This window comes from Toxotes jaculatrix, chromosome 4 (genome assembly GCF_017976425.1).
Source record: "Toxotes jaculatrix isolate fToxJac2 chromosome 4, fToxJac2.pri, whole genome shotgun sequence".
Classification (NCBI taxonomy): domain Eukaryota; kingdom Metazoa; phylum Chordata; class Actinopteri; family Toxotidae; genus Toxotes; species Toxotes jaculatrix.
Window position 1 is genome coordinate 8,506,960 of NC_054397.1, and position 21,483 is coordinate 8,528,442.

At 41.5% G+C, this 21,483-nt stretch overlaps 1 protein-coding gene across 1 annotated transcript in view; it reads right to left on the reverse strand.

The window, feature by feature from the left end:
* LOC121181098 (hedgehog interacting protein) overlaps window positions 1-20,612 on the reverse strand; it is a 33,483-nt gene extending 12,871 nt beyond the window's left edge. Inside the window, exons 1-8 of the mRNA XM_041036895.1 lie at window positions 19,851-20,612; window positions 15,905-16,097; window positions 10,694-10,838; window positions 8,405-8,606; window positions 2,588-2,739; window positions 943-1,116; window positions 678-821; window positions 259-377 (exon numbers count right to left, since the gene is read on the reverse strand). Coding sequence (XP_040892829.1) covers window positions 259-377; window positions 678-821; window positions 943-1,116; window positions 2,588-2,739; window positions 8,405-8,606; window positions 10,694-10,838; window positions 15,905-16,097; window positions 19,851-20,120 — 1,399 coding nt within the window. The 5' untranslated portion in view covers window positions 20,121-20,612. The remainder of the gene's footprint in view (window positions 1-258; window positions 378-677; window positions 822-942; window positions 1,117-2,587; window positions 2,740-8,404; window positions 8,607-10,693; window positions 10,839-15,904; window positions 16,098-19,850) is intronic.
* Window positions 20,613-21,483: the final 871 nt, after the last annotated feature.

Sequence of the window (21,483 nt, forward strand, 5' to 3'; positions counted from 1 at the left end):
TTCTTACAAAATGAAAGACATTTGTAAAAACAGATGTCATTCGCTGCAGAATAAATATGAAAGGTTATCCAAGAGGTTAATGGATTTTCATTTCTTTCTCAAGATGTAATGCCATCAAACAAAACTCAGGCAAAGGTTGCACTCAGTTCATCTTATCATGAGCTACATTAACATTGCAAAATAATGACCTCCTTCCAAATTTGAAAAAGGTAAATATTATGAACATTTTTGGACAATCTCAAGGAAATTGAAACCCACCATAATCTTTCCCCTTAGTAATCTCCAGTATTCTTCCTGATGATGTGTTTTTGCCACTGGCATCTGTACAGAGGATAAGGAGACTCCCATTGTCCGCCTGAAGCCGATCCACTGCACACCTACAGTACAGAATATCAGGGGTGAATACCGGAGAAACAGAAGTGCCTTGACAATTACCAACTACGGGGTAGCTTGTTGGCGTAAGAACAGCAGCAGCAGTTTAAGAAACTCCTTCCAAAAAACACCAGTAATAAAACATAGCGTATTAGCTAGCTGCTAATTTTTTGACTGCACAAAAAACTGTTAAAGTTCAAAACAGATGTATCTCAGTTTGGAAGGGTGGATCTTTTTTGTGCAAAACACCTGTTAGCTTCTTCAGTAAGACGTTGCTGAACTTTCTCATCAAATGTTTCACTTACCTGCCTGGGTCATGTAATCCATGGGCAAAGATTTCGGGTGGCTGGTTGGTGCTGTTGAAGTATGGGTTGTTCCGTGGTATGGAATAGGGTAACATACAGCAGTCTGTGTCCACGTCTACCCTTAGAACGGACCCTGTGAAATCACTGCATTCAAACACACAAACAAAAACACCTTCACGATGGTACAAGCTAGAAAAGGATTCAATCTTGGGGAAAACAAAAGCACTCAATCATTTATGCATCATCCTCTGACTTGTGATCTCACCTGAGTCCATCCATTTCCTCCATGTCATCCAGGGTGATCATGCCATCTCCCAGGATGATGTGCAACAGACCATCAGGGCTGAAAAGCAGTTGGCCTCCTAGGTGCTTCCTGTGCAGCTCTGCTACTTCCATTAGCACCCGGACCGTTCTGGTGTCCACTTGGTTTGGGTTTTTCCTGAGGAAAACATAAATAAAACATCACTGTTATTTGGTTTCTGTCATCACAATGCAAAAATTACGATTGCTACATGGTGAAGTGACTAATATTTATCTGGAGTCTCTACATGATTCCATACAATCCCAAAAAATGTTCAAAGTTATACACCATAGTATGGTCCTCCTAAGAGGCTTCTGAAGGCCCCACAGTTGGTCCAAAACTGAATCTCATCTGTGGTAAAGGCCACTGAAGAAATGTAATGGTTTGAAATATGCAGCGTAAGACATGATTTTATAAATGAGTACACTCTTTTATGGTATCTAATTACTTGAAAGAATAATTGTGTTGGTGAGTAAAATGATACTATGGCATGGATAAGAAATGCTGACATGACATACCAAAGAAAATCCAACATTAAATGACATTTAAAAACTCTGTTGTCTGGAGACATTTAGTCTAAATTTAATGCATTGCCTCATTAAGGAAAAGACAGTGGGTGGAACTCTGAAGATGTAACACAGGCTTTAAAATGTTGCACAATTCCTAGTGCAAAGTGAGGATTTGGCTTCACAGTATCAGCAACAAATATTTCATGATGTGTTATTTTGGGTAGTCCTGCAATTTTTAAAAAGCAGCTTGCCAAAGAAAAAAAAACTACCATCAAATACTTTAACTGTCATTTCTCTTGGACCCTTAAATTAAGGACTATATACTGCAGTCACCAAGACTGCACACCAAGACTATAATTAAGATTAGATCATTAAGTCAAACATACAACTGTGATTATGGAAATTAAAATGTAACACTTAAACATGTTCGTGAGAAAAGGTTTTTCTTAATCACAGGTCATTGTGAAGGGAGTGTGAAGAATCTACACAGCAAAAGGCAAAATACTACTGTCATCAAGTTGAGTGTTGCAAATGAACGGCCATCACATACTCAGCAAAACACTGAAAGTTAGCCTGCTGGGACATTTGACCTACATTCTAAATCCCCAGGAGACTACTTTTTTTTCATAGCATCTTTACAAAAATTACTCTGTGTGCTTTGCTTTCATATTTACTGTTATTAACAGTTTCTGGCAAAAAATGTGTGTAATCAGTGTTGCTGGTTTGAACAGTCAATAATATCAATCCGTCCAAGATTTTGTGATCATAAATTTCCTCTCTCTCTTCTTTGTTGCCTTTAATGCTTACCTTTTATACATTACACTATTCAGTGCGAGTGACTGAATGAGTAGATTAATGAAAGCATATACCTGACTTCATTGTAAAATGCCTTTTGCCAATATAGATTAATTAAAAATACCTTAGGGTTAAATAAGCGCACCTAAGTGCATAAAGAAATGCATGTCCAGTCTACAACAGTCCACAGTGATTAACAGACAAGTCAGTTGTTGCAGACTGTGGGACAGTTGAAGTTTTGGTGTCCTTTCAGGCATTAAGCAACCAATATTTAAGGTAGATTTGGCACACACTTCTCCCATTACCTCGAAACGGTGTATTCAACCACACGGAGAATGTGGTCGTGTGGTCCGATGGCCCAGCGCTCTTGGTTGGTGGTGTAGGAGACGTAGAGCTTGCCATTCTTCTTGTAATTGGGGTGGAATGCCAGGCTTAGCAGGCCCCTTTCATCTCCACCCTGCAGTCAGATGAGAAACACAAAAGATCCAGGAGTTAATTATGTCCCTCCTCTGCTTCTGCTCAGCTGTGTGGGGTTGGAATCACCCCCCTCGGTCATCTTCATCATCACCAAGACCACTACATGCAACCCCTACACACCCATTACCCCCCACGCCTTTTAATTCTTCAACCTCTCTAATCCCCTTTTTTTTTAATTTATCCATCACATTCCCTTTCACACCCCTGCTATTCTCTCATTCTTTCTTTTCTACCCTCGCCTGTTTCACTTCACACCTTCACCAACCTCCTTGAATATACCATTACCAACCATTATAAAGCATTTGACTCTGGGTAGAGCTGCACCTCCTCTACAACCCCCCGCCTTTGCCCAGTCTTCTCTGCAGCCTGGTTATGTGCGCTTGTCCTCAGGGTCGGGGGCCCCTGTGACGCCCAGGCCCTCCCGGTGGCCTCCATTGTGCAGTGATTTGTGTGTGTAATCTTTGGGGGATATCCGTGAATGCTGCGCTGAGTGGCTGAAAGAATTTATTAGCTCACTCACAGTTCATAGAGAGCACAAAAGTGCAGAGTGCTTCAGTCCATGCTTTTTGCTCCCTGTCCTCTTGGTCTTTCTCGGTTTACACAGAATCCATGCTAAATTCAAGGCTTGGGTGGGGGTGGGGTGGGGGAGCAGAGTAAAAGAGGAAAAAAGAAAACCTAAACAAGGAAGAAGCTGCCAACTCCCACTGTCTTGGCAACATGTTTAGAAAACATCTAAATTGCTTGTGTAATATGTAAACCCTTGTCTCACCCCGGAGGCAGCTACATCAGTTGTCACTACCCTGGTGGTCTTCCCATCATAGTTAGCTGTAATAATCAGCTATAGCATTTCATTCCCTCAGCAAGGCAAGCCAGGTCGGCCCTTTATTTATGTTGTACTCTCCCTCACTATTTCTTCTTGACAAAAGAATGAACAGAATGCTAGGCTTAGGTGTGAAGAATGTTTATAAAGTGGTCCCTGTGTGATTGTATCCCTCCAAAACAGCTTGATCCTTTTTACTCTCACTAACAAAGTCATAAAAAAAAAAGCTAAAGTGAGCATCATGCAGAAAAGTTCTCTTACTCATGGCAAACAAAGGCACATAATGTCAATTAATACAATTAACACAACTCTCTCATCCTTCAGGTATTCCTTCTCAAAAGAGTACAACGAAACAAATTCAGAAAAAAAATATATCTTGGTTTGGACTACAGTGGCAGGCTCTGGATAGGTGTAGCCTGTGTCACAGGCCAAGGAACACACATCATAAATTGCTGTACTGGATCTCTTAGTTCTGTATGGACTGTGTTAGACCCAGCCTAGTCAAACACAGCAGTGACACAGGCCACATGCAAATGCAAAAGGGATGACTCTTTGCAAAGGAATGTACTTGAAGTACCAATGAGCAACAACAGAGGCCCACATGATAAGCCACAGGGGTTCTATAAATCTGAATATAAAGTGAAATGTTGTGAAAGTTGACAAATAAATCTCCACCCCAAAAGGCAGAGTTCCTCTGCAAAAATTTATGAGTACTACTAAATGTCAGATCATTGAAGTCAAATAAAAAAGGAGTTATGTGGGAGTGGATGCAGCACTATACAGCTGCATGTTACTCAGAGCAGAGGTGACTGCACTTTGCCAAACAACGTCAAAAGGTTTCATCTTGGGAAGAGAAATTCTCTACCTCACCTTCAAATACTCAATCCATATGTTGGATTTGGGGATGCAGTGACCCACATCCCCAAAATAAACTCACCATAGGGAGTAGGTCAAAAACCACAATTCCAAAGAGGCCTAGATCCGGAGCCAAAGCGGGACCACCAAGATACACAGTGGTTAAATGGGCTGAAATATTAGCTCCCTTGCTAATGACTAGCTCCTTCAGCAGCAGGCGAACAGCAGAGCTGCCACCAGAGCCATAAGAAACAAACACTGCATCTGAGAGCCTTTCACTGCAGAGCCAATCCAAGGCGATACCTTGATTAAAAAAAGACAAAGTGCCAAACTGAGCACCGATCCTGGTCAAACTGCTGCCAAAGCTGGAGTAGGTAAGATATCCTTGGCACAGCTCAAAAACAAATATACTGTATAAACAAGCTCATTTAGAGAACACAGAAACTATAGGTTTTGCATATTGTCTGTTGTAAATTTAATTCACTAAACTGATTTTCTGTTTTTGTCAACAGTACCTCCAGATGAAGACGAGGGATAGGCTGAAAGGTTCTCTGTTTTATTACATAGATTGTACCTTCATCTTACAGCATCCTGACTGTTACGGGGACAACAGATGTTAATGTTGCTGGTTATAATGCCTGCCATCTCCACACCTCTGTCAATTTAAAACACATTCTCCATTTTCCCCATAACATCTTTGTCTTTTTTATGATTGCCATCATTCTTCCATAGCTGGGCAAGGGGCTCTGATTGAATCTCTCATGAGGTATTATCTCTTCATTTTTCACAAACACCTGCCTGTACATTCCTCTTTTCTCTCCAATTCTGTTCTCTGGGGCTCCAGCTTTGGCCCTGTCAAAGTGTTGGCGTCATTCCCCAGAAAGCTGGGAGAGTGAGGTACAGGGATGAGGAGCGGTTGTTATCTCACATCTCACGGTGCATTTCATAGAATGCTGACCCCGTCTGAATGGCGGAGGCAGTGACAAACACAACGCTACGATTTCCAATTCTGTGGGGGCAGCTGTCTTTGAGTTGCAGTGACGCATGTGCTGGCTCATGCATTGTTATGCTGGACCTTTTGATCCTTCCTCACTGGCTTGTGGGCATTCCTCCACCAAAAGACATTCCACATGAGTTAATTGGAGCAAAACAATGTCTACGCCCTTCACTCCGAGACTACCTGAAGCATGTACACTCACACCTCCCTCCCTCACACACAGACAATACACACACCTCCTGTGTGACATTCTCTGCTTTTCTCTTGTGCAATGAAAATCACACAGTCAAATATTCATTGCAGCCCCTCCACCTGTTAATACATAAATCCTATAGCAAGTACACTGCGATCCCGTGATACGGTAATCCTCTCACCAACCAAGAGCAAGATAAAATCCATCATCAGAGCCATAAAATTCATAGTAAGACATTTTTTTGCCTACTAAATTTCTGTAAGCACTCCGGCTTTCACAAGCAGACACCCCACTGTCTGAGGATAATAGCGAGATCAACATGAGTTTGACCCCACCCCTGCTTCTAGGCAGAGTAAATAGTGAAGATGAGTATGGCCACTTATTTAAGTCCATATGGGAGCAGCTCTGAGCCTCTGATGGCTGCTGATAGTGCAGAGGAGCAGACAGAAAGAATAACATGCTGTGATTTATTTGTTTTAACAGTGAAATATTTTATTGGAGGCCTCCCACCTCCCTGTTACACCAGCTACTGTCACTGTCATTATCACACATACTACTCACAAGTCTTTCCTGAAGCTGAACGGTGCACGATGCTGCCACTGTTTGAAGTCTGACAAAACATTTGACAAAAATGTTTGTTTTTGTTATGTGTATGAGTGTAAACTACAAATATCAGTTATTAAATCCTCATTATACATTTAAAATCTCAAATATTCTTGTTTTTTTAAAAATCCAGTGTCACCCAGACTGCAGTAAGAACAGTTAGAATCTGCTACATACAGCAATTTTGAACCATCACCTGTATCAGAACACTGTCCACTCTGGTTCATCTACAATTCATCATCATGTTATAGGTGTGCAAATGTGTATCAGTTTTGAAGAGAGCACTATAACGATGGCATGGATAGGATGCGTGTGAATCGTTTTGTGTGTGTGTGTGTTGGTGTTGGTGGTGGGGCGGGGCGGGGCGGGGCTTGGAGTTTAGAGATTGAATTTCTGGAGAAGAACACCCACAGCGCAGTTAGGAGCTCACATCACCACAGCACAGCATTGTTTCTCTGCAGTTCAGCTTAATTGGCACTGGGGGATCCATGGAAGGAGGGGGATAGAAGAGCAGGAGGAAACACAGAACATTACAATCAAAGCATGTGCATGGGGCTGATGATAAACCTGTTATCTGCCCTGTCTCCTGGGTGCCTGGGTTCCTCTCTCTGTATAAAGGCAGCTCCATCCTGTTGATGCTGCCAGTAAACACCTTAGCCCTCCCCTGGTCCTGTCCACCCCGTGTGGCTGGGAGCCCGTTCTGGCAGCCAACATCACAGAATAGGACTCCTGGGATCTGCGGGGGAATTGAGCTACGTCTAATTGTCATAATGATGACTTTATCCACAACTAGTTTGGATTGAATGATGATAAGAAAGCTCAGCAGAGCAGGGAGAGCATCCTGCAAAGGGCAGTTGCATATTCAAATGCTATGCTCCGTTTGACTCCTTGTAAGCAAAGGGCCTTGTCAGTGGAGGACCATGAGGCATGCGTGATAGATAAACTTCCTGTCTGGGAGTGTGCCCCCCAAACATCTCTGCTCCCCATCTCCTTGTGCGATCTAAGCAATTCCTGAACAATTTTCAAATTCAAAATCTGAGACGCAGTAATGATCATGGATAAAAAAATAAATATCAATATATTACTCTGAAGATGACAATTTCTTTGCTAGTGAGATATCCAGAGAGAATTCTTAGAGCTACAGTATATATCATTATAGAAACCCTTTATGTTTTGCAATGTCATGGAGAAGATATTTCAAGCACTAGCACCACACCACAAACACACAATTTGTTAAAAATACATCTGCTCTATGACACAACTGACATGACAATTTCCAAAAACTTTGCATGAGGCTCAAAAGATATAATTTAGAAAAGAAACTTCATGTGCACCTCTGTTTCTCTTTATTGCCTTGGCACAAACCAAACAGAAGTAGAACACATGTTTATTTGCCCCTGATATGCTATCATATAGAGGGTAAAGCACACAAGGTAAATACTACATTGGTGCTACTTAACTGTCAGGAATATAAACATATCCATCCTTTTGGCTCTCCACTCAATTTATACCACTAACCACCATTATTTTATATTAAGAGTGCAAATGAGGGCAAAAAGGTATCACAGACATCACAAACGTTTTGGTTGAAATGAACAACGCTTTAAACCCGAGAGACGTTTGTTAAACTGTCACTCCAGTCATCATGTGGGGTACTGAGTTGGTCACTATGTAAAGTACTGAGTAAGTCACCATGACATTAGAACCCTTAAAGGAGCAATATGGGAGAGATTAAGAAAGCCATTTACCCACCTTGTGAGAGTTAGAAGAAAATTAGCAGTGAGCACAATGTGTGCTGTGCGTACAGTTAATTAGCAGATAATAGCATAATGATTAGCTGCGATCAGATTTGATGAATGACTGCTTGTTTGGTGTAATTGCATAATTGAATGCTAATAGTGAGCAGACACTTTCAAAGGGTTTGTCTTGGCTGGAGATGTTCCTCACGCGTTTACATAGGTGCAAAAAGTTCAGTTGTAAAGACTAGGGTTATGGCTCTACCACATTACTTTCCTGCTCTAGAAATGTATCACAAAAATATTTCAGACTCCATCAGCCAAGTTCCTTTTCTTTTCTCTTTGTTGTCTACATCTGTGCTCTAATTATTCCATAATATCACACCACTATCATTACCACTGTAATACCTTCAATGATTGCAAAGGCAGGCTCATTCCTACCTTCAGACCGCTCTGCACCAGCTTGTGAATGTCCAGGAAAGGCTCCTTGATTAGCTCTAGGTCATGGTTGAGTATCCTCACAATCCCCTCCCTCTCCAGGACAAAGAGCCGCTGAGATCCATCCCCACAGTGCACCACGGCCACCGGCTGCCTCAGACCACTCAACACCTCCTGGGCACAGTAGCAGTTGTGTTTGTGTTTCCTGGGTAACAAGGATGATACAGAAGATTAGAGACCCATGGTGGCGGTGGATAATCCAGTTAAAAAGTGGAGGGGGCATGAGAGAATGCGAAGTAGTAGTATTTGGAAAGAAGCATAAAATAATCAGCAATAAGATATGACAACAGTTTAACCTGAAATTATTTATATGCCATTCATCATTTTCCATTGACAGCCATCTGACTAACCATCTCAATTAAATACATGTCATTTTGTGGTCTAAGGCTGTAAACACAGCAACAAATCTATCACATGTGCTCTTTCAATCCCATGCTTTGGTTTTGAAAAGTTAAGTCAGATGTTGCATTTAGCTAAGGTGCAGTGACGTTTTTCTCACCTTTGCTGGTTTACTAATTTGATAAGATAATACTTTATTGATCCCACAGTGGAGAATTTTACTTGTTAGGCAGCTCACAAGAAAAACTGGAAAAAAGGATAAAGTGCAGAAAGACAAAATGTGTGCATGCAATTTGGCAACTTGCCAATTGCCAAGGTGGGAGGAGAAACAGAGACATGGGAGTGTCACTGGCTATCCAAACACACTGTATTTTAGGTGTAAAAATAGACAATGTACAATCTACTATGCACCACCTTGAACCACTGACATCCCATTGCACAGCACTTGTTCTGAGCTATTTTCACAATTTTAGTTGTTGAAGGTGAGGGTACCAGGTCCACAGTGTTTTCCATCTGCACTTTAATGTAAGTGACAGTTGGACTATGTGGTTGCCTTTATCAAATCTCAGACAACATGCAACAGGTCGATGCAAACTAAACATTCAAACATTTGTGTTGTATCTACCTGTCTGGCTGGTTGTGACTTAAGGATGTGAAAGTCATGAGCAGTGTTGCAGATTATGATAACCTACGGATCCACTGGACGCACATATTTTATAAAGATCTATGAAAGATAAAGATCTACGAAATATTACTACTAAAACCCCTTCTTCTCCACATCACTGAAATGCACCACAAACACCTGTTCTCACCAATTCAATCTCTGATTTTCCATCTTTGTCCAAAAACACCAGCTCAATCTTCAAAGTGCACCTAGATGCGTCAACTTTGTCTTTTTGAAAGATCTCGTAAAAGTAGTGCAGGAGGTTCACACTGACCCTCCCACACCTTCCCTCTACTGACAAGATATCTGACCAACCTGCAGAGACAACGTTGTGATAATAATAGCTGATGTGATTGGCTACAACTGATAGCAGTATAACCAATTACCACAACCACTGGTAATGTATAGTGATGGGTTCTTTCTTGTCCTATCCTGTTTTCTGTGTGCTCCCAGGATGAGTAACACACCACCAGTCCGGAAAATAGCAAAAAGCGCACAACCACTCCCTTTGTATTGCGCAAGGAGCACATGAGCATTCGAGCTCCGCGCCAAAAAAAAAAAGCTGTAACGATAGCCAGTAAGTTTGACTGAATTTTGGCACTTTCTCCCAGCTTCCAATGAACAGGAGTCCTGCTCATTCTCATCTACCTGAGTGGACCTCTCAGAGGGTAAGGCACAAAAGCAACAAATGAGCCCCGCACTAACTGTTAGAGGCTATTTTGACTGAATGTTGGCTGCTGCTATTCAGGTGCACATGCTGCTTGGCCTTCTTGCCTCAGGGAAAACAGAGATGAAAGGCATCCCCCCATGGACAAAAGGGCAAAGCCCTCTGTGATGTACAGACCTTTGCAGTCAGGGAGGCAATCAAAATGACACAGGATAAGCATTTTCATTATGTGAGCAAAGCTGAGCAAAAGCAGTCTGGACAAACTTAAGGATTAGAGGAGAAATGGCTGACATTTTTGACTGAAAGTATGGACCACGTCAAAATGGACCAGTAAACCCAGAACATATGACAGAGGCTACGCCTGTTTCTACAAAAACATAAAAATCACGGCTGAATGTCATGAATCTGAACTTGTAAGTACAAATGAAACCTGGAAACGTCACTTGGCTGCAAGACATTTAAGAACTAGCCAAAGATTATTCAAAATAATGCTGTTCATTTCTTCCATAGTGTAACGCAATCCTCAAATGGTATAAAACATGGTAAAAGTCAGACTACAAACCTGCTGATATCTTCTATTTTCTCATCTCCCAAGTAGTTGGAATCTTGCCCTTGTGGTTGCTTTCGTTGAAAATCTGGAAAGCATAGACCAGCATCTCTCCTCCCATAGTACTGGCAGAACTCATCCACATCGGCTTGGAACAGTTCTAGCAAACACAACAGATACAGACATTGACAGAGGAGCTTACTGTAGATTCTGAGTGGTTAAATGACTTGATAAACTGGGCTCATACAGCCGGCTAAACCCAGAAAATCCAATGAAGATTCTCCTAATGTTTTTATGGTACTTTACGTAGTGTATCGTAACTGTACTTTATGTGTGTTCATGCATGAGTATGCGTAAGAGAGCAGGAAAGAGTAAATGAGAGACAGAGGAAGAGAGAAAGGATGTAATGTGCTTGTGTACTGGGGAGGGTTGGAGTTATGCTTGATGAGCCAAACCAAATTCTGGCTAGACTGGGCTGAAATGAACAAGTGAAGAGAAGGTGGGCCAAACTAAACGGATCACAGATTAGACAGGGCTCTGCAGTGAACTATGCCTCCTCCAGAAACCAAAAAAATGGAATTCTCAATTTTAGTTTGCTCTGTCACTATTTTGATCAATGAAATGATGCTTGTGGACTTGTCCTAATGAATTTCTATGGAAAAAAACTCAGAGTCTGGCTTCAAGTCTGTTCAGCAACATTGTAGTCAATGACGAGGTTGCATTTGCTCCAACAAAGAGGACCCCTTCATAAAATAATAGCTACTTTAGGTTATTAAAAACTAGTGTGGGGTGTCAGTATACAGCTGCCAGTGTTTGATTAATTTAAATGGAAGAGCCTATTAGAAATGGGGAGCAACACCTTGTGAGTGGCTATAAGACAAATCACGTTTGCTCTTGAGGTGGACACAGGCTACAAAACAAAAATAAAATACACCAGTAAATCATCCAGTGTGATCAGGGCTGTCATTTTCTCTCTTTTTGGCACTAAAAGATATCATTTATCAGCTGGTTCATTGGTCATTTGAGAGTTGGCTTGGTGTCTTGCTGTTTAGTGACAAAAGGAGAGAACCAAATGAAAAACACTGATGCAGAAACACTGAGAATATCTCATATTTCGCATAATGTGAAATTATGGTAGTAAAATTTGTAGTCATATTATGCCATAACCTCAGAACTTAAAAAATGTATAAAGCTATTTCTATTTCTATAAGCTATTTCTCGCTGTACACACAAGCTGAGGTATACACCATGTCACATGTCAAAAGGCCACTCCACTGTAGTTAGCAATGGTGGATGATAGTTTTCCCTATACAAAAAAACTGTTTATTCAATTAACTTGAGCTAAAAACTTTTCATTATTCCCTCAGTTCTTACAGATCCAAAAAATGTCTTTGTTCTATAACCACATGTTCTATCCTTCAAACAGGTCTGACTGTTTTGCATTACTGAGCAACACATGGGCACAGCATGGGTAATGAAATAATCATCCAGTTACATATGGCATGAAATTCTGAATAAACAAAAATGTTTTCAGAGTGAAAGATATTCTTTGCTTGTACTGCCAAACAAATACTTTGTCTATATTGCCAAAGACATGATTCAATTCAATTCAAATTGATTTATATAGTGACAAATCAAAACACATTATCTCAGGGCACTTCAGACACTAAGGTCAAGACCTTACAATATTATAGAGAAAGACCCAACAGTTCCCCACATGAACAAGCATTTGACAACAGTGGGGTGAAGTCATTACTACTGAGAGCCTGGAAACAGTACACAAATCACAATAATTACTTTATCTGTACAAAGAACTAACTAAGCTAAAAAGAAAGAGAATTCAGATATATTCTGAGTAAGGTGCAGGTGGATGATGTGCAGTAACTAGTAGAACTGTTTTTTTGAGTTTTCCAGCTTAGGTGTGAAAGACAAGTGGAAAGCTTTCAAATGAGTTTTAACTAAATTTAAGTCTAAAGTTGATCAGTAAGCTGGAGTGGAATAATTGTTGCTGCTCTTCCTTTCTTGATTTTTGATTTATTTAATTGAAGTTGTCAGAGTGCAAACTCCATGGGGTTTGGGGAGTTTTGGGAGGGTGACAGCTCTAAGGAAACTGCAGAAAAGAGTGTAGCATTGCAACATAATGAGCCCCAATACTGACTGACTGTATTCAACTAATTTAGCATGCAAATTCAAGGTAAAACTGCCATCACATCTTTCATCACATCCCTTTGGCCTATTTTCTTTTTTGTTTTTTTACCTAAAACGCTTAATTTCTAGAGCAAAAAGTGCATAAACATGGTAGTCACATACAGCTACACCTCCAGCAATTGAAGTCACAACATCATTCCCGGCAAAAAGCAAAGTGTGCAGTGGGTCTCAGAGGCCCTCTGCGACCTAAAAACAATCTTGCCAATATTGTTTTCTTTAGTCAGTCCCTCAGAGGACAGGGGAGAGCAAATACACCAGTGATAAAAACACAAACAGGACTCTCCCTGTCCCTCCTTTCATCTCCCTCTCCTGCCACACACCAACCGCAAGGGCTGACCGCACCAAATACTAGAGGTGATAGGATATCCCCTCAAACATCTAAACACAACATGAAGATCAAACACACATAGAAACACACACACATTTCTGGCTATACCACCCACCCACTTGTGTCTGCAGTTATCTTAACCATGCTGGTTGGGGACCTCGGGTGCAGGCTGGGGGGATGAGTGACGAGGGGAGGAAGATATAAGAGGAGTGCAGGAAAGGTGGGAGGCCTCTAGGCAGAACTGAGAGTCAAGGCAGTAAATGTCTTTACGGAGAAATGGGGGCTAAGTACACGGCCTAATCAAGGGCCAGTAGAAAGTTGCATGGGAGCAGGACCACAGTTATGGATGCCGTAAAGGTTACTGTTTCATTTTAAAACTTTTGGCCAGCGATTTTGAATTAGCAAAAGTTAAGGACTTTTCATACTGTCTGTCCATGTGTGCGGTTATACCCACTGTTACTGCTTGTATGATAAGATCCAGATCAACAATTTAAATTGTAATTTAAATTGCTTCTGTTTATGCAGAAAATTCATATAGGACTCAATCTAATTAATCTATTTGTATTTAGTAGGGTATTTTTATAATTAACTTAGGTATTGTAAATCTGCATGGTTTAACAAGAAAAATGATTAGAAGAGAGTAGTAAAAGAGAAGAAAGAAGAAGAGTTTGCAAAAGAAAAGAGATAAGTGATAAAAGGAGACACTGTAGAAGAGGATAGAGAGAGGTGGAGAGAAACAGAGTGAGAGAGTAAGTGAGAGAGAGAGAGAGAGAGAGCGAGAGACAGAACTCTGTCCATATCCCCGGCTCCCCAGCGCTAAAGTTATACTTCCATCTGGTTATCTTCCAAGGCAACCTGGGTGGCCCACCCTAAGTACTTGACATCTTGATGCACTTCAGCAGTTTTACATACACACAACCTTTGTAGAAAAATAAATGTGTCATTCGTCACCACATATGCTGATCTGTGGAGAGTTTGGGGGGGGCACGAGTGAACAGAGGGAGGGGGGATTCTTCTCTGGATTCCTCTCTTAAGCTTTTTTGGTTTGACTCTCTGAGCCCATATGTCTGTCAGCTTATTAGAAAGTAATGTCACTCCAGACAAGTCTTCGTCTTCTTCTTCCTCCCCATGTCTATGCTCTGTGGAGTTCCACTCGCCACCCTCAATATAGTTCAAGTGTTGTACATGATATGCCAGCAGGCCATTAGATACAGACTAGGATGGACTCGGATGGAATGTATGTGTTTGATATTTGACTTGAGCTGCTGCATACCATGTGGGTGGGTTGCAGACAAGTGTGTTTGAAACTGTTCTCTGTTTGCAAATCTCGGCAGATCTAATCAGTTTGTGGCGACAGAGATTGGAAGAAGACTTGGCTGGAGGAGAAAAGACAGTCAGAAAGTGTTTGATCATGTTTGGTATGCACTCTGAAGGCACAGGTACCTCTGATCTTGCATCCCTTCAAAGGAAATTCTTCTGAAGACCAAATGCTTTTAGGGGGCAGAAGGGTTCCTATCATTTAATAGTACCATATCCACAAGGAAAACTGTTGCATCAATGATTTTTTTTCCTGCTCTGCGCATTCTGCCATCTCAGGGTAGAGCTCGTAGTCAGAGACAAGAGGGGTCAGCAAAGCAACACTTCAACTATGTTTAGATTGATGTGAACTTACTACATAAATGAAAACATACTGATGGCAGAGCATGAGACACAGGTTTTTAAGTGACAGTTTATGTCTGAGGAAGGCGAGTGCTGGGCAGTCATGTCTAGACCACAGCTAGGGTGCGTATGCATCCCGAATGCAGAATCAACTCCAGGAGTTAAGTCTGGTGAGAGGTATCCAAGAACAGGTCATAAAGTAGTTTATTCTGCTCCAGTCAAGTTTTCTGGTACACTGGTCAGGCTGGGCCTGCTTTTGTTAGTGCATGTGAAAAATTCGTTCTCACACCCACCTTCGCAAATTTAATATTTTCCATTCACATGTCAGGAAATGCCTCAAATCTGTGTATTGTTACTACACTCAAGGTCTTCAAAAAAGTAAAATCTTTGCAAGTTTATGCTGCTTAAAATAAACTTCCATGATCTGAACAAACCCAACAGAAACAAGAGAACAAAACTTTCTGCACCTGGTGCCATAAACACGGCTAGACTGAAAACTGCATAATAAAAAGTACAAATATCGCCGTGCTATTTGCTAGACCAAATATGTTGGATCAGTCTGCACACTAATCGGCAAACTGGTGTTGTGTCTGTATAGGCAGAGTGTGGCAAGTAATTTTACTAATGCATTAAAGTGCAACAGTAAAGCAAAGGCAGCAAGCAAGCAAACGGGTGAGACGAGCTCAGTAACAAGTGGAGGTGAGGTCAGATGAGGTAAGAGCTGGATAAATAAATATTCACAGACCAGACTACTGACGCACCACTTCTTGCATAAGTCCAAAAATCTGCCAGTTCTACATGCGCAGGCTGAGTGTCAATGAGAAATGAGGCCTGATGTGAATTTTAAGTTATCACAATCAAAAGTGTCATTTTCATTTCAAATGTATGAGAGACTGAAATGAGCAAGTATAATGTATGCCTGTTTTTACTTTCTCTATTCATGGGTATACGTTTGCTTGCGTATCACCAGGTAACCGCACAGGAGCTGTAATTCAAGTCTCATCCATGCTCATTTTTATCTGTATAATTACCTGGTATGTGCCCCCTGCAGGTGTAGTAGAACTCGCGGCAGAAGTCCTGGCAGAGCCGCGGCAGGTCTGGCTCCCTGTGTGGCATCTTATCCATGTCCAAGGAGTGGAACAACACCTGGGCATTGGGGGAGCAGCGAGCACACTTGATCTCCTCCAGGAGACGGTCACATTCTGTGTTGTTGGTGGAGAAAATCTGGAGACCACACGCAACAAGGACCAATGCCTGATTAAAATGGTGGGCTGTTAACTTTTACCATCATAAACATTATGAAGCAGGGAAAGTTTTGATTGTACGGTGCATTTTCAAATCTTCATTATCTAAAATTCCTGACACATTAAGACACTGAGAGTTTCAAGGACTATAACAACTAATCCCACTGAGTCCAAATGACCTTTTATAGGCAAAAATTAGCCCCTAAAGGTTTGTACCTAACTGTTTCAGTGTTAGATGTGTCTGTATCAGCCCATGTAATGTGTAACATTAACGATTTTAATTAAATGTTTAGATTGTTCCAACCATAAAAAACAGATGTCTTAGCACTTTCCAGCCCTCACCAGACTTTCCCATTTAACAGCTCTAATTTAGCCAATCCCTCCCCAGGTACCACACAGAAAAGCAGGGATCTCTACCCAACAAAATTACTCTCAAGATTCGACAGCCCATTCAAATAGCAACTCTATGTTTACAACCCCCTGCCCCCATATGTCAAATGCAAAGTGAGATAGTCTCTGGCTGGCAACAAGGTGTGAAGCAACACTAGATGTCATAAACCTAGTTGCTGCTGCTTCCTACTGCCAACATTACTTTACATGCTACATCGCATGTTGAATGACAGTGTTATCATGGGGCCTGTTTATATTCTACATTATTTGCAGATCTGACAAAAAGGTAAGTTTGTATAGTTATTGTAAGGATTGGTCTTGTGCTGAATTGTCTGTTCACACACCAACTCTCTTGGTTTCATGGCATTATCTGTAGAATGAAGAATTAGGAGGGAGACCATAACTTTCTAACCAAATTTTCACCAGTAATGGTAAAGTATCTGTACACTGATATTTTCACTTTTTCTATATTATTCCAAATAACATAATATCACATCTATAATATCCCCTTCATATCATTTTATATCAATTTGTTAAACACTGAGGCTGGAACACCCTGTTTGTTTGTAGGAAGAAACACAGAAATCTTCTCATTCACTGCCTACTCACCCAAGTTCACAAACAGTTAAAGTCAAATTACAATTCCCATGTCTGACAGATCTCAGGGCATGAAATGAATGAAGCCAAATAAGAGCCTCAAAGCCTGACTTGGGGTCATTACGCAAAAGTACACAAAGAGTTAATCCAAAAGAAATTAGCAGGATTATTTACATAACAAATTAGCTGTAATAAAACACAATGTAATCTGTTTTAGGTCAAGAGCTGTGCTGCTTGGGCAGTCAGGCAGGCAGGCTGGTAGTGCTTTGCTCTGTGTGAGGTCCATGTGTAAACACCAATTTAGAGATAGACAGACACATCATTCCCACTCTGGTATCAACAAATTAGCAGTCTGTCGAAGTCAATTACACAAGCGGACCCAAGGCCAACATATGGACGCCTTACACTTTGCTCTGATTGCAGAACAAACTGCAACTGAGGGAAAGATTTTCTGTTTAGAAGTTGTACAGAGCTGTGTTTACCCAACAGGTGGCAGAACCTCTGGCAAAACCCTGAGGGTCTGCCTGAAAATACACTGACTTACACTTACACTTAAATCTCTCATCACAAAGGGCAGTATAAAGAACTAATTGAAGAGGGACAAGAAATTGTATGTGTGGTGTGTTCTTCTGTCTCCATGCCCTCTACACTCTTGCCATGTAGTGTTGTGGGCATGCCTGCCCTCCTGCTCTAAATTGCCCATTGATTCTGTGTGCCATGGGCTGGCACAAGGTCCATGGAGAGTAGCATTTGTGTTCTCTCAGCCATGCCCTGTGTCCATATGTTGCTGGGATGGGCTCCAATGTTGCCATCATCCAAACCAGAACAAGTAGACCTTTGTTTGTTGTCTTTTGCTGAATCTCAGTGAGTATGTTCCTCAAAAGCAGGGAGAAAATACCAATGAGGCTCAGCTGTTGCACTTTTGCTAAGGACATGCTAAAAGAGGTCAAGAACTGCCATAATCAGAAACACAAAGCAACACTGGCATAAGAAAATAAAATTGTCCTTAACTTATTTCAGATGTGTACATGACATTTTCAAAGCTGGCTTCACACTAAGCTGCCATGCATAGCTTCATGTTGGAAGAACAGCTGTTACATGATTACTTTCTAAGATAGCATCTGTATAATGGCTTTTGCCAGTGAAATTGCCGGAACAAACATATTAATACACAATGCCACACTTAGGAAAAATAACGGAGGAATCTGAGATGCCCTGCAAACCTCATATGGTCAGGGAGACTGAGAGAGAGGGAGAAAGCACTGATGTAGGCAACACTAGGCTTAAACAAAGCGCTTGTCCTCGGGGAATAGGTGTAAGTTGGTTGGCAGGGGGATATAGTGAAGGACACACACCCTCTCAAAGGCATTAACACTTGGACAGGGCTGATGACTGGGTGAGAGTGATGTTCTCCAGCTTCTCCCATTAGCGAAACCAACAAACACAATGGTGTTGTTGTTATTCTTTTGCCATAATCAGAAAAGGCTCCGTGTGTGGGCAGTGTAGTGGGGAGGAGGAGAAGTCGAGTTCGTCCTATTCAGTTTCCCCCCTTTTATTTGCATGACTTGAGCAAATTAAATGATGCAATATGGCTTTTTGTCGCAACACAAAGTGAGATACCACCCAGCCACTGAATGATTCGAGGAGTGGTTTACATGAGAATGGCCCGGTGAGGATCCAACGGAATCCGCTACAAGTTTGGCGCACACAGTCGCTTTTTTTCTGCCTTTTCCCCAACGGAAACCGACCAGAGGTTTAAAAACCTTAGCTTACACGACATTTTAACACTTATCTTTTCACTTCGGTCGACGCTTTAACGGTCAAGAGAGCTAGGTAAAAGCGAGAGCCCGGTACACTTGGTGGAGCTTTCCCCTTGATGCGTGGTTAAGCAAACAAATTCCTGTACGTTAACTCCGAAAACCGCAACCGAGGACGAATTGCAGTTAAACCGACGACAAGAAAACAGCTCGATATCGGCTCCCTGCTCCGGTAAAGTGGTCGCTGGTTGATTTACAAAATTAAAAAAAAAAAAAAAGTACAACCGTAGTCCTACCTTTTCAAGTAAACGGTTCAACGGCTAAGCTAGTACCCATTTCTCCTGACAGTCGTAGTGGAGGGTAGCGAGAAGCAACGTAAATCGGCGAGTGATTACCATGGTAACGCTGAAGCGCATTGGACACGCTGAATTAGAGTTGCACCAGATTGTGTAAAGCGAGGCACTCGATAAACAAAATGACAAAACCTGGTAATTCATTTACTTTCACAACGTACTAAGCAAAAGAAGTAACAGGTAAATCTCTTATAGAAAGGATAAACTTAAACTATACGAGCAAAATAAGTTGCTGTCTAAAGATTTTAAGGATATTATTGCGATATTATAGGAGACTAACAACGTAAACCACGTTGAATTAACAGGACATACAGTGCATGTAACAAACCGGGAATTCACAAGGCAAACCTATAGGTATAATTTGAAAAACTCAAAAGTACGCTAAGATCACCTACCACTGGGTATCACAGACACATAGGTCCCCTATAGGTATGTCCTTTTTCATCAGGACAATCAGAGGCAGCATTGCTTAGGGCAATTTCCCCTGACCATCCCGAAATTCAGCTGTCGGCAATAAGAGGCAGAATGACAATACACACTGGCAGTAAATGCATCTCCCGAGGCGTTTAGCAGTAAAAGCCCAGTCCCTTTAATTTGAGGAAAATGCAACGTGGTGAATAGACATTATTAACCTACCCTGGCATCCCTGCGGTGCAGGATCTGATAGGCGGCTCTCCTGGTGGGACAGCAGGACACACGGGGATACAACCTGTGGCAAACTTCTCCGCTGCTGCTGCCGTCAAGCAACACTTTTCGCTCCCTTTTCTTCAGCCGCTTGGGCAAGCTTCCGTCGTAACATCGTCTCCTCCTGGGGCTAATTTCTCCCCTCTCGCCGAATTTTGCGTCTCCACATTCCCACACGTTGACCGCGATGGCCAAGACGAGCACAAATTGCAAATGCTTCATAGTTTAAAAAAACATAAAATTGACACAAAAAAATGAGAAAACAATAAAAACCCACGATATTTGCCCCCGTTTTTTTCAAAACAAAAAAGTGAGGTTAACCTGCAATGCAATATATGCTTTTTTTGTTTTTATTTGGGGGGCTATATTTCTCCGAGCAGCAGAAGCCAATTATTAAGGAAATTACAAATATGCTGTTTGCCAGAGCAGGTGTCCTAAATTTGATTCACTGCTATGAAGAATGGTGTTTAGAAATAAATTATAGTTGCTTCTTTTTATATAGTGCAACTCAGAAATAAAAAAAATAAAATAAAAGCAAAAGAATAGCACAATTTATCCTGATGAACACAAAAAGTCAAAACCCCAAAACACCGTGTATTGCAAAAGAGCCGTGACGTTCCTTTCAGAGTAATTCCTTTTGAGCAGAGCACGGCGGTTTGTGCATGCACGGGGTCAAAAAACACATAAGAAAATAAAAGTTGTCTCTCACTAAAGTCCTCAGAGCGCTCACATGTTTTCCCGTGCTCTTTCCTCCTTCTTTTTAACCAGCGCGCGAGAAGAGGAGCGAGCACGGTGACGTATGACTTGGCGGGAGCGCGCGTGCGGCGTCCACGTCGAGGTAACCGTTTACCTGGCAGAGCGGAGGCGGCGGGAGTCTCACTTTTTCGGGCTTAGTCGACCGAAAATGCAAGGAAAATGACCGGCACTCACCGTGGCAAAAATCTTCTTTAGTCTTAAATTTATGGTGTAAACAAATTGTAATGGCTTCTTTTGATTGGTAAATGGAAAATGACAGCAACAGCCCAGGGGAAAAATCGCTTATAGTAGTAACTTTCTCCTCAGCTCTCTGTCCAATAGAGTGGTATAAGACAGACGTCTTTCTCTTCTTTGCTTCTCATTCACCTCATTCTACTGTTGGCCGCTGAAAACGTCTTTCACGTTAATAATGTACTCAAATACCATGCTTCAGTACAGTTCCGACATACTTGGAAGGTGTTTGAGGATAGCACAGAGTATTTTGTGCTTCTTTATATTTCTACTCCACAACGTTTCAGAGGAAAATGGCGTAATTACTCGTTACGCTGAAGATAAAGATTACATGCAAAACATATGGTCGGCTTGATATTAATCTACAGCACGTGAAATTAGAATATGATCCCCCCCCTCAACAGTGCATAAGATTTAAACACTTCTTACTAGATCAGAGATAATTATATCATGTATCAGAGCCAAGTTTTAGAACACATGTTATCCGAAAAATGATCCATACATTTGTCTCTGTTGTTGAATACCTGACATTTTGGGAGAGGCAATGGATATTTCTGCAAGACACTAACATTGTTATAATGGGGAATGTTATGCTACA